The sequence below is a fragment of the Prinia subflava genome, chromosome 11 (genome assembly GCF_021018805.1).
Source record: "Prinia subflava isolate CZ2003 ecotype Zambia chromosome 11, Cam_Psub_1.2, whole genome shotgun sequence".
NCBI lineage: Eukaryota > Metazoa > Chordata > Aves > Passeriformes > Cisticolidae > Prinia > Prinia subflava.
In genome coordinates, this window is record NC_086257.1 from 6246811 (window position 1) to 6259740 (window position 12930).

General features: G+C 42.7%; 1 protein-coding gene across 2 annotated transcripts in view; it reads right to left on the reverse strand.

Moving 5' to 3' along the window:
• Positions 1-12930, reverse strand: part of STAG1 (STAG1 cohesin complex component) — a 167983-nt gene that overhangs the window by 40820 nt on the left and 114233 nt on the right. For both annotated transcript variants that reach the window (XM_063407865.1, XM_063407866.1), the window contains exons 12-15: positions 8309-8388; positions 4950-5057; positions 2628-2742; positions 407-524 (exon numbers count right to left, since the gene is read on the reverse strand). In XM_063407865.1, the coding sequence (XP_063263935.1) occupies positions 407-524; positions 2628-2742; positions 4950-5057; positions 8309-8388 (421 nt within the window). The remainder of the gene's footprint in view (positions 1-406; positions 525-2627; positions 2743-4949; positions 5058-8308; positions 8389-12930) is intronic.

The window sequence follows — 12930 nt, forward strand, 5'->3', positions numbered from 1 at the left end:
TTTTCTCTTGAGAATTCATCGTGTTCACATTGCCTGGAAAAGCTCCCTATTTAACTAGCATCACCTGAAGTGATGTTTATTCAAAACTGTATTAGCTATCTTATTTACTGAAATAGTTATTTAAACATTCAGACAAAATCAAGTCTTAGTCTTTAATATTAGGGAACCAGAGTACAGCAGACTTGACAAAAAAAACCCCTCCAGGGTACAAATAAAAAGAAAAACAGAGTATAAATTGCTGCTTTTGAAGGTAAGTACATTAAAAACAGATTAACCCAAAATCTTCAAATGTGCTTTCCAAACAAACCACAACATAAAAAGTTGTTTCACTGTGGGTGGCAGAAGTATTTAAGGAATAACTAACAATACTGTGCAATATCAAGGAAGCACAGGGTTAAGCCAATACCTTCTTCTCCTTGGACTGGCTCCTCCAAGAGCAATTCTGTCATACATTCCCAGTCTTTCAGCAGTTCTTGAGAGCTCTCCCACAAGCTGTCCACCAAATAGGCTGCATGTTCATGCAACTAGAAAATCCAAAGCAACCATCAGTACAGCTCTTGGTACAAGCACCAGTTCTTCAACTTTCACAATCATGTGGCCACAGAGAGTGTCCTGGGCATGTATCTTATGTTAGTTGGAAAGAACATTCAGTTTAAAACTAATTCAGGAAGGTTTTCTCCCACTGAATGACACCAGTGCAATGGGGTTATGTTTTAACAGAAATGAAATAAAACCAAACTGAGATTCCTTGACACAAAGCTGCTTGTTTGTGAAAACTCTTTCCCAGAGTTTTGACCCAGAAGCTGTAAACTTACCTTCCCTCACTTTCTCCCTGCATTACAAAAAGGAGAGATGGTGAGGCGTGAGAGTTGCAATGTATTTGCTTTGGACAAGCTGCTACGTGCTCAGAAAAAAGGAGCAAAACCCCTGGTGATTTCAGGGGGTATAGATTTAACATTAACTTCAACTGCAAAAAATGTTTTTATGTGAATTAACACAACTGTTGTAAAGTGAGAAAAATAATCGACAGGCTTCTGCTGTTTTCTAAACTTATCTTTAACTATTAGCAACAAGTAACAAGCACAACAGGGAGTCTGTGCTTGCCAGGGACTGATTGCTTAACTGGAAAACATCTCCAAGTGCAGAGAAGGAGGTGTCAGTACATTCCCCTCCTCTGTTTCTGACAGCTTTGGACAAAATGTCAGAGTTACTGCTGCTGGGCAAGGCTCACTGCTGTGAATGCACCCCCAGGCTGCAGCGTTCATTTGTCTCACCCACAAACTCCCAATTCTCTAACTCCTTACTAAAATTGGAGTCAGGATGGTCTGCTTGGTTCCTAACACCTCTCTCAAAAACAACAATAGCAAAAACTGGCCCTGAGAGAGCAGTGGCCCTCAGGGAGCAGCAGGGAGGCACTTTGCAGGTCCTGGCTCTGGGAGTGGAGCAGAGGTTCCTTTCTCCTCAGAAGGACAGACAAGGCCAGTGCTCAGTAACTCCAACAGAAACTCCAATCACAGGCACTCAGATCTAAGGTGTCTACACTGTGAAACACAATGAACTTTACAATCTAAGTTTTAAAGAAGCTGGAAATAAAAATCCATTCAGGAAGGCTCACACAGGTAGGGACATTTCATCCAGACTAATTTGTAGGTTTATGAGGTCTTTCTAAAAAACATGAACACTACCAAAATTTTGTCCTTCCTTCTCAGCAACTCTGAGTGTTTCTTTTCATTCTCAGAGTTAAGTCTCTTGTTCAAGGCTTCATAACAATTAAAATAACCAATTGTATTATCTTTCCTTTTTCTTTTTACCCAAAATATACTACCCTCCCTTCTCTAGAGAAACTTTTCTATCATTCCTTTCTTTCAGTCTACTTATTATCAAATCAAATGTATAATTTTGAACCTTCCCCCTCTATCTTAAGACAATCTTGTACCTGACAGCATCTTCTCAAATTTTCCTCCTGCCACTGCCATTCCCCATCTGTATTACTCTTACTACATGTACCACACAATTTCCTATAGATGCTGTCTCTATAAATCACGGGCACAATTCCACCCTGGATGTGCTCATCAAACACTTGATGTCACCACATCTGTGCTTGTTTTCCTCATCCTCCAGTGTTTCCAAGATGCATTGAATACAGCCCTGAAAAACCTCATCTCACAGCTGACTCTGCTCTGAGCTAAGGACCCTCAGGTCCTTCCCACTCTGAGCTCATCCATGATTCCAACCAGAATTGGAGATATTGTGCCATTTTTGTTCCATCTTGATTCAAATTATTTTACCCCACAAAGAATAACTCCAGAGGTATTCTCCTTGCATGGTTATGCAAGCAAAAAACCATTTACATTTGTGTGCAGCAATGCACCCTGGCAGCCAGCACAGCACCAGCAATGCAGTGTGAGTACAGTGGGGATATGCACAAATTAAATAAACCACGAAGATTTTCAGATCAATTTCCTTAATGGACAAGGAAATGGAGGGGCAGGGAAAAGGGCTTACAGTATTTCTGAAAATAAAACAAAAAACAGAAAAGAAAGACAATTTATTACTGTATGTTGATAAATCACTACTTAAGTTCCAGGTTTTATTAAAGACTTAAAGGTTAAAAATGACTTTTTTACCTCACTTTCAAGAAAGAAAAGAACCAACATTCTAATAAGGTTTCCATTTGGGCTATTTCGCCCCCTCCTCTTTGCTAGAGCCTCTTCAGCTTGGGGATCATGTCTGCTGAACAGCCTGAAAATAAGCAGAAGGAGCTCATGGCTATCACAACAATTCTCATTTCTGCAAGAATATGATGAACAGTCATTCTTGATATGGTAAATTTGTTCATAAAACAGTGCAAATATCTCAAGCTTTTTCTTTCAAGGGAAAGAGGGCACAACCTCTGCCTCTGAAGAGATGAATTTATCTTCAGTCTTTGAATTCACAAGGCTGGAAGAATTTCACACAAAGTTCTCCAAAACCTACTTATATTGAAGGTTTTGCACAGTTTTAAGTATTTACATCACCTGTACAGTTTTGCATCTGTAACTTACCCAGTCTTACAGTGACCCACTGCAGCAGTGCACGAAGAGCTAAGGTTGTATCACTCTGGCTGGGACATGGTACAAACCTGACATCCATCAAACATGAACAGCATCAAGGATAAAACCAGCTCCTACTCATTGTTTGGGGTTTTACAGGTAAGTGACACACTCTGCACTGAGTTCCCTGATGCATGGCCCATCCCAAACTCCTCTCAATGCTCAGATTTTCCAAGACACCTCAGATGTGCCAATATTACTGTTACAGCAATGACTGTTTAACTTTAGAAGTTTGAAAGCTGTTCCTGGCTTTTACAGTGAAATCACAAAGCAGATTAACTCATGAAACACAGAATTTTGATTTCACTGCTGTAATTCACTGATGAGAAGGACAAGTTACACTCAAATGTTGTATTTTAGTTAAAAACATTACCTCATCCTCCCTGCTTATCTGAACAGATAAGCAATGAGCACCTCTGCAGGTGCTGAGATACCTCACAACCTGCACCTCAGGGCTGAGCCAGTGATCCTCTATATTTGGTGATCATTTACATCCTCTGTACTATTTGCTCTCCTTTGCTAAGCACAGAGAGCATGTCTGATGATTAGCACAGAGAAAGTGATAGTGAAATGTATGAATTAGGTGAGATAAATCGCACCTCAAGTGCCTGAAATAGATTCTAACTTATTTAACTGGAGATTTTCTTTGCAGAAACCAAGACAAAATTAGTTAAGAATGGGACAATCTTGTCTTCATGCTGTTAGCCTTGAGACACATTTACAGAACACAGCTTAGTGCCTTGTAAAAGAAGTCAGAATGAAGTTTTTGTCTTTATCCAAAGTGCACTGAGGTGCAGATATGTCCTTATTTACCTTTGAGGCATTTTTCAAAGATATTTTGTCACATGTTGATTAATAAAGGAATTTTAGTGTGTATTTTTAATGAGAACCTAACCCTTTCCAATCACTAGCACAATGTCTTGTTGCTAATGGAGATCTGCAGATATATTCCTTGAAACGGATAGTACTTGATCACTGGAGTTCCAAAGCTGGAATTCCAAAAATCCACCAATGAAAGCTCACAATTACAATGTGGAGTTGTAAATCCCTAATAAACCATTGAAGATTAGAGCATTGGCAAAGAAAAACTGATGTTTTTGTGTGTTTTTTTCTACCTGTATCTTGGCATGAAAAAATTAGATAACCTGAGTTCTAATATAAATCCTCTGTACATGTAATAAAAAACTCTAATGTCACAACCCATGAGGGGAAAAAAAATCAAATTCCTGCTGAAAGATTTTTAACTGCAAACAATAAAAAGAAGAGGTTAACTCCTATGATGTGGCAATGCCCTGGTCACAGTTACTGAGGTGGTGTGACTCACATGCATGGAAAAGCTGGCTCATGTCCTTTGGCACAGTGAGGACATGAGAGATGTAACCATAATGCAGGGTATTTTCAGGGGAAGGCAGTGAGTTTAGAAACAAATTTTGTAATTATTGTTACATAAAAGTCTCCCAGGTTCACAACAGATAATAAACTGGCTTAAAACTTGCTAGAAATCATGACTGTTGAGGTATCAGATAAATCACCACAGGCCCAATATATGTATCTTATCACATCAGGAATTCAGCAAGCGGTGCAGGACTTAAACCAACTTTAGAAGTTAGTGCAGCCTTTGTATATTTAACCCTCAAAAAGTTAGAAAATGTTATTTGAATTGTAGAGCAAAAAAATTATATTCAATTTCTTCAAATCCTCAGATCTTGTTTAAGCAAGAGAATAAAGTCTCTGGTTTAAATGAAATACCTGATTTGCTAAATTGGGATATTTCACACCACTGCTTTGCTTTTTGATGTTACCTCTCTAGTTAGCATTCACAAATGTGGTGTTATTGCAGGGCAAGTGAGGACTTACTTTTTGTGGAGGAATTCCCCAGCTGCCACTGCCACAGGCCGGTGTGCTGAGTACACCAGGTGATAAACATTCTCACAGTCTTCATTGGACAGAGCCTCCTCGCTCCCACTGCAAGAGCCACAGAACACCTCAGCCACAGCAGGGGTTTCATTTCCATCCCACACCTCCCACTGCTCCCTTGGGACAGCTACAAGGTTGGTTCACTTCCCACAAAATCCTACATGGTTGAACAAGGACTTCAAGGATCTTTGGTTCAACCTCAAAATACAGAGGTATTCAAAGGGCCTGTAAGACTGGAAGTTTCTCTGATTTCCTTCTCCCAGTTATATCAATATAGAGATAAAATAATATTATGAAAAGATCAGAATCACTGCATGCAAACCCTCTCCTGCTTATTCCTTAGACCACAACACAAACTTCAGTGCACATATTGCAAGATGCCAAACACTCATCAAACATCACAAACTAAAAATCTGGAATCACAGAATCCTCTAGGTTGGGAAAGACCTCAGTGCTCATTGAGTCCAACCATCAACCCAGGCCCTCTGTGTCCACCACTGATCCATGTCCCCAGGTGCTATATCCACTTTTGAACACTTCCCTGGGCAGCCTGTCCCAGAATGTTAGCAAAAATGATATTGAAATAGCAGCACTGTCACCATCAGGATATTGCCTCCATCCTTGTTTAGCTGGCATCCATCAGAACCATTTATGTATCAGAACCATTAATGAATCAGGACTCTAAATCATTTGCATTCATACTACACATAATTTTAATTGGTCATTCCCCATCAGGATTGCTCCAGACACCTTTTTGGAGTTCCCACCCACCAGAATATTGCCTTGTGCTTTTCAAGGTGACCCAGACCCTTCTGGTGCTAAATGCATTTAGCATTGCCTGTTCTTTCAATGGGCAACCAAACAGAAAGCAGGAACAGACAAAAAAAAAGTGCACTGGGTAATTTTTTGCCTTAAAAATTATTGTGTTCCCAAAACCTGCTACTAACGCAGTGAAGAGGTGGGCTCCACACGTCATTTCAGATCATATTTGTTATAGTTATTTTAAAAATATAACAGCAGACGCAAGATTTCATTTCTTGCTAATATTACCAGGCTAATCTCTTTAAAACAGAGTAATTTATAAAAAAAAAGATGAAGTCTAGACTTCTTTAATAAGGAAAGGCTAGTGCAATCTTTTGTTCAAATTCTGCATGTCCAAAAACATTCTTCAAAGTGGAGCCACTGGATATAAAATGTGAAGCAAAAATTCTGTGCATCTGCTTGTAAACCAGACATTCTTTAATACAGCTTTTAAGAAATACATTATAAAAGCCTAGCAGTGCCCCTCCAGGTGCACACTCAGGAGGCTGCTGGGAGGATGTCTGAGGTGATCCTTACCTCAGGGAGCCACTGCATCCCCACGTGGACAAGCCTGGAAGCAGGTGTGCTACCACACAGGTGTGCTACCACACAGGTGTGCTACCACACAGGTGTGCTACCACACAGGTGTGCTGTCACACAGGTGTGCTACCACACAGGTGTGCTGCCCCACAGGTGTGCTGTCACACAGGTGTGCTGTCACACAGGTGTGCTGCCCCACAGGTGTGCTGTCACACAGGTGTGCTGTCACACAGGTGTGCTGTCACACAGGTGTGCTGCCCCACAGGTGTGCTGCCCCACAGGTGTGCTGTCACACAGGTGTGCTGTCACACAGGTGTGCTGCCCCACAGGTGTGCTACCCCACAGGTGTGCTGCCCCACAGGTGTGCTGCCCCACAGGTGTGCTGTCACACAGGTGTGCTGTCACACAGGTGTGCTACCCCACAGGTGTGCTGCCCCACAGGTGTGCTGCCCCACAGGTGTGCTGTCACACAGGTGTGCTGTCACACAGGTGTGCTACCACACAGGTGTGCTGTCACACAGGTGTGCTACCCCACAGGTGTGCTGTCACACAGGTGTGCTACCCCACAGGTGTGCTGTCACACAGGTGTGCTACCCCACAGGTGTGCTGCCCCACAGGTGTGCTGCCCCACAGGTGTGCTGTCACACAGGTGTGCTACCCCACAGGTGTGCTGTCACACAGGTGTGCTACCCCACAGGTGTGCTGCCCCACAGGTGTGCTGCCCCACAGGTGTGCTGCCCCACAGGTGTGCTGTCACACAGGTGTGCTGTCACACAGGTGTGCTGCCCCACAGGTGTGCTACCCCACAGGTGTGCTGCCCCACAGGTGTGCTGTCACACAGGTGTGCTGTCACACAGGTGTGCTACCACACAGGTGTGCTGTCACACAGGTGTGCTGTCACACAGGTGTGCTACCACACAGGTGTGCTACCACACAGGTGTACTACCACACAGGTGTGCTGTCACACAGGTGTGCTGTCACACAGGTGTGCTACCCCACAGGTGTGCTGTCACACAGGTGTGCTACCACACAGGTGTGCTGTCACACAGGTGTGCTGTCACACAGGTGTGCTGTCACACAGGTGTGCTACCACACAGGTGTGCTGTCACACAGGTGTGCTGTCACACAGGTGTGCTACCCCACAGGTGTGCTGTCACACAGGTGTGCTACCACACAGGTGTGCTGTCACACAGGTGTGCTACCACACAGGTGTGCTGTCACACAGGTGTGCTGTCACACAGGTGTGCTACCACACAGGTGTGCTACCACACAGGTGTGCTGTCACACAGGTGTGCTACCACACAGGTGTGCTGTCACACAGGTGTGCTGCCACACAGGTGTGCTGTCACACAGGTGTGCTGTCACACAGGTGTGCTGCCACACAGGTGTGCTGTCACACAGGTGTGCTACCGCACAGGTGTGCTGTCACACAGGTGTGCTGTCACACAGGTGTGCTACCGCACAGGTGTGCTGTCACACAGGTGTGCTGTCACACAGGTGTGCTACCGCACAGGTGTGCTGTCACACAGGTGTGCTACCGCACAGGTGTGCTACCGCACAGGTGTGCTAGCCCGGGAGTGTCCTCAGCGGGGTCAGAAATCAGTCAGCTCTCCCTACACTGCATCTGTGTCACTGCTGGAGTTACCCGAGCAAGTGTAACCCACAGACTCATTTTGGGAGGACAGCTGTTCTGCCCTTGGCAAAAGGTAGAAATGCCATTTGCATTCCACACAATGGATGCACTAATGGCTCCAAAACACCCACACAGTTTTACGCTTTGCCTCCCATATTTCCATGAAATGAAATATCTTACTTTAGCTTCATGTCCATATTATATGTTCAGTTCAACTTCATACTAAGTGTAAAGTAACACATTCACTTCAATACACAACAAAGCACTCAAGTTTAGGTTTTAGGTGATTTTCCAGGGGAACACAGGGCTTTGGAGCAGCACTCACTGGAGGATGAGCGTCACCAATCGAATGGCCTCCACAGCGACGTCGTACTCCTTGTCCAGGGTCATGGACACAATGCGGTCCTGCAAGGCAACCCTAGGTCAGTCACAGGGCACAAACACAGCACAGGCAGCAGATGGAAAACTCCAGAGATTACAAAATAAATACTTTTTGGGAGAAAGATGTTTTGACTGCACAATGACAATGAGAGCCCCTCAATATTACCCAACATTTTAATGCACCCCTTAGGTGTGTGCTGTATGCACAGTGGAACAGCAGGAACAAGTGCTTCAACAGTCCTCATCCTTGAGTGTTTGCCAGAAAGGCAGGGAGGACACTTGCAGTTACAGCACTGCTCTGGCTTGGATTAATTTAACAGTCTTTCCTGAAAAATCCCAAACCTGTTGGGTTGGACAACAGCAGAAAAACTGCCCCATTTCATTCCCCTGAAACGAAGTAACTTCAGAGGAAGGCACACTGCATATATGGAAATACAGTAAAGACAAATCACACCTGAATTCATGCATCTGCAGGTTGCCTGTAAAGTTGTGACCTTTTTCCTGTCTGCATCTCAATGTTTGAAGCAGATCTCAAGAATTGCACTACAGAGCTTCCCCAGGAAAGTGGGGAATTCCATGGTTTGATGTTATGTTTTCCCATACTCTTTCAGTAGAGAGAAGCACATCATTCTCTGTCAAATCTAATAATTTTCTAACTTCTAAGGACCCTGCAGTTGTGAGAAATCTTTTAGGGGTTTCTTTCTCCTTAGGTTCAATTTGCTTACTGGCAAAAATGGGTGTGATTGGTGTATGTTGTCCTCCCTATCTGGGGAAAATTTCCATCTAGCCATAAAAATGCAATATGTCTCAGTGCTCTTTGCTTGACTGAGCAAGTTACTGAAGAAAAATCAGACCATCTGAAAATAAAACTTTATTTCAGTGGTTTAATCTGCTTCAGGAAGGACTAGGTACTCTATGACATTTTGGGATAAGAGAAAGTAGAAATCAGGGACTGGAAAAGAAACAAGGGAAGTGTAAGGCAACAACAGTGAAAGTCACTAGAACAAACCAAAGGTTTTCACCTTTCTTCTCTATTATTCCATGTATTTAAGGGCTGAAGGGGAACATCAAGCAACTGATGTTTATTTCGATACAGAAATTTCAGATCAGTACTTAAAAATGCATTGTGGCTGTCTCAGGTATTACTTCCCAACAAAACCAGGTCTGCAGAGACACCTTCTGTCACTGAAAGAGCCTCTATCAATTACTATTATGTTCCTGGGGAATTTGATACATTTCATGTAGATATAAACAGTTTCAAAGACTGTGAGAAGTCCTTGAAGAGACCCAACGAAACAACTTTCCACACAGGACACTCTGTTATGAACAAGACAAAACAAAACAACTGCTGTCAACTTTCCTAAGGTCCTGGCCAAGGAACAGCAATAACAGCACCAAGAGAAAGAACAGCCAGAGATACTGATCTTAAATGTCTTAGTGGAGTTTCATGTATTCCCTCAGAGTTTATCTCACACCCCAGAATATCTCAGGGAGAGAACTAGCTGCACATGAGTGAGCACATAGGTGTAAAGCTCCCTCTGGATCTCTGAAAAAAGCCTGGAAGGGAGGGGATCCTCTCCTGTCCACAGAGCAGGAGGAACCCTCGGAATCTGAAATTCTTTGGGACTTTGAAACCAACTGATGTGAGAAGGTTTCCCTATCCTAAGAGACTGTTCTCTAAATTATCCCCAGAAATATCAGGCTTAAAATAAACAGCAAGGATGTGCCATTCCCTGCCCTGGGGTCAGCACCTCTGTGTGGTGGCACCTGCCAGCCAGGCCCCAAGAGCCTTCCCAGCAAGACGACACACCCAACGCCTCTGGAGGTGCAACTTCTGTGGCTGAGGAAGTTCCATCCCCCATCTGCTCAGTCTGCCTTTACAGAGATCCCCTGTACTGTTGTACAGCTGCACAACAGGGCATGGGCCTTATTTTTAAGAAATAGTAATTCTCAGTGTCCCTGCAGATCAGTTTTCCATTCTATATTAGGCTGTGAACAAGGCAGACTGAGGAGCCAATTTCTCCTTCTGCTCCCAGGCTGTGGAGACAGCACAAGGTGAGGGATGAGGGACTCTGAGAGGAGTTAATTCACAGCTTTTCCATATGGGGTCAGTTAATTGCACAGGACTTCTTGATGGAAAACAAGTCTCTTTGATGGAAAAAAATTTGTTTTGATGGACTAAGCTTATTTCCCAGCATATCACTTACTCTTAGAACCACAAATGCTGGAAAGAACAGGCATTTTTCATTGAAAAAGGGACAGGATCACATCCTTGTCACAGCTCTCTGGAAAATGGTGAAATATTAACACCCCGGCACAAGGCACTCAGGATCAAATTAATTTATTCTTTGAACAGCCAGAAGACCTCTAGAGAGATTTCTCTCAGTTTGAATGGATTGAACTGAACACCAGCTGAACAGTGCAGGTCGATTAAATTCTGATGAAGAAATATAAATAAGCAGCCATGGAACTGAAAATGGCATTTAGGTCAATTATTTTTCAAAGAGGTGGTGGTAGAGTCTGTGGTGGCAAGACATTTAGCTAATGTATCAGAGATTCAAACAGCATTAATTTGGAACTTTGCTCCATCCTGGTGCCAAAGGCCACATCCCTGACAGCACAGCTGTAAATCCAAGTGCAGGCATTTGGGCCATACCAGCTTTTTGTTCTCTTGATGTGGCAGAAACTGAAAGTGATTAATCATTATGTTAAACAAATCTGTTCTCTAGGCTCATAGAGACTTTGAGCACACCTTTTCCTCTTATTTATTTCAAAATGATACATATTTCTGTAGTAAAAACAGCTTTTGTGGGACAGAAGAAAGACAAATTCCTAACAAGGCTCCCTTCCCTCTGAACCTCTTTGACAGAAATCAAAATTCCTTGTGCCATCCCAAGCCAAGCAGCAATGCACAGGCTAACATAGCTTCCTTTAAGAGAATTGTCTGTGCTGTGAAAAGCAGGATGTATTTAAAAGTTTCATATCCCTGTACTTTTCTAGAGTAACTATTGCCCAAAGTTTTGCAGGTGCATGAGAGAGGTTCAGCCTCGAAGCAGTCTTTTCCCTTACAAATTATGGGATCCTGACAGAGAAGAATCCAGCATATTTTCTAGTAAGAGAAGTAGATAAAAACCCATGAGAGCTCTAGTGGCCTCTTTAAAAATTAATGGAATTACAGAAGCAGTAAATGTAAACAAATCTAAATCTGCACATAGGGAACAGGAAAAGCAGCAGAGTTGGAGGGTCCATTTTTCTGGTTGTCCTGTGAGGATAAAGCAAACCAGACTTATGGAGGCATTAGAGAAGAAGTTTGAGGTCTGAACCTGTTTGCCACGTTCTCTCCTATGAGAGGAAATTTTGTCTTTACTGCAACAGTCCCACAAAGTGGCTTTATAAAACCAGAAGAATGCAGGCTCTCACATGGTCTCACAAAATGATCCAGTTTTATCTCCTACCTTAGTCAACTATACTTAGTTAATTTCTGACATTTATTTAATCTGCTCTTTAAGATTGTTATCTTAAATGAAGAAGACTCTCAATAAAAAGTCTGCTCTATTATATCGTTATCCTTTTGGAAAAAAGTCTTCCTTAATATCTAGGCTTTACTGCAGGTGCAGCATCTTTTTCTGCATCACAAGTGAATGTGGTAAAAGGCTGATTATCACATTTTTATAAATTGTTTATATACAGGGAAAATAGGACAAATTTCCTTTTTTTTTTTTCTTTCTAGATCAAACTGGAGGAATTAATTGTGAAATGGCAGACAAAACCAGTGAAGCAGCATAAAATCTACAGGGAGAAGTTTAAGTCTTGTGCAGAGTATTTATAAATATTTACATCTCCACTTTTCCAAACAGAATATTTTATCAGCATTATAATAATGATTTAAGTTAAAATAAACCAGTCATCTGTGTTTCTTTTCTAAACAAATTTTTCCATCAGCATTCTAATAAAGATTTAAATGAGAGAAATGAGTTTTTCCTTGGGGGTAGCCTTTCCACAGCAGTGTGTTCTGCAGAGCACAAAGGCCATGGGGAGAGGCAGCAGGTGACGTGGTGGCAGTGCCTGGACACTCTCCTCTCCAGGCACCCAAACAAGAGCAAGGCCACCTTTGGTTTCCACAGCCACCTCTCCAGACTGTTCACTCGTACAGTAAAGCAATCAGACCACAGAGTGAAATAAGAGCCACATTCTTATCCAGATACTACACAAAAAGTTTGTGCTGATAAAAACCCCACGAAATATCCCCCCAGCACTTCTCCCCTGAAGGGCCAATCCAGCTCAGGGGGCTTGGAGGCACAATGTGAACTCCTGTTGTGCAGCCAGGCCAGTTCACTCTGTACAGGACTGTGATGCACATTCAAGTGACTCTCCCTCCAAACACAAGCACATATTGAGCTAAAAAAGCTGTGCAACAAACAATCCTTCATTACAGGCTGCTGCTTTCAGCTATATTTTAGATTGTGTAAGTACACATCCTTTAAATTCAATAAATCTAAAATTAAGTAAGTACAAGCAGATTGAATAAGGACAATATATAAGCTATAAATAATACATGCAGACAAA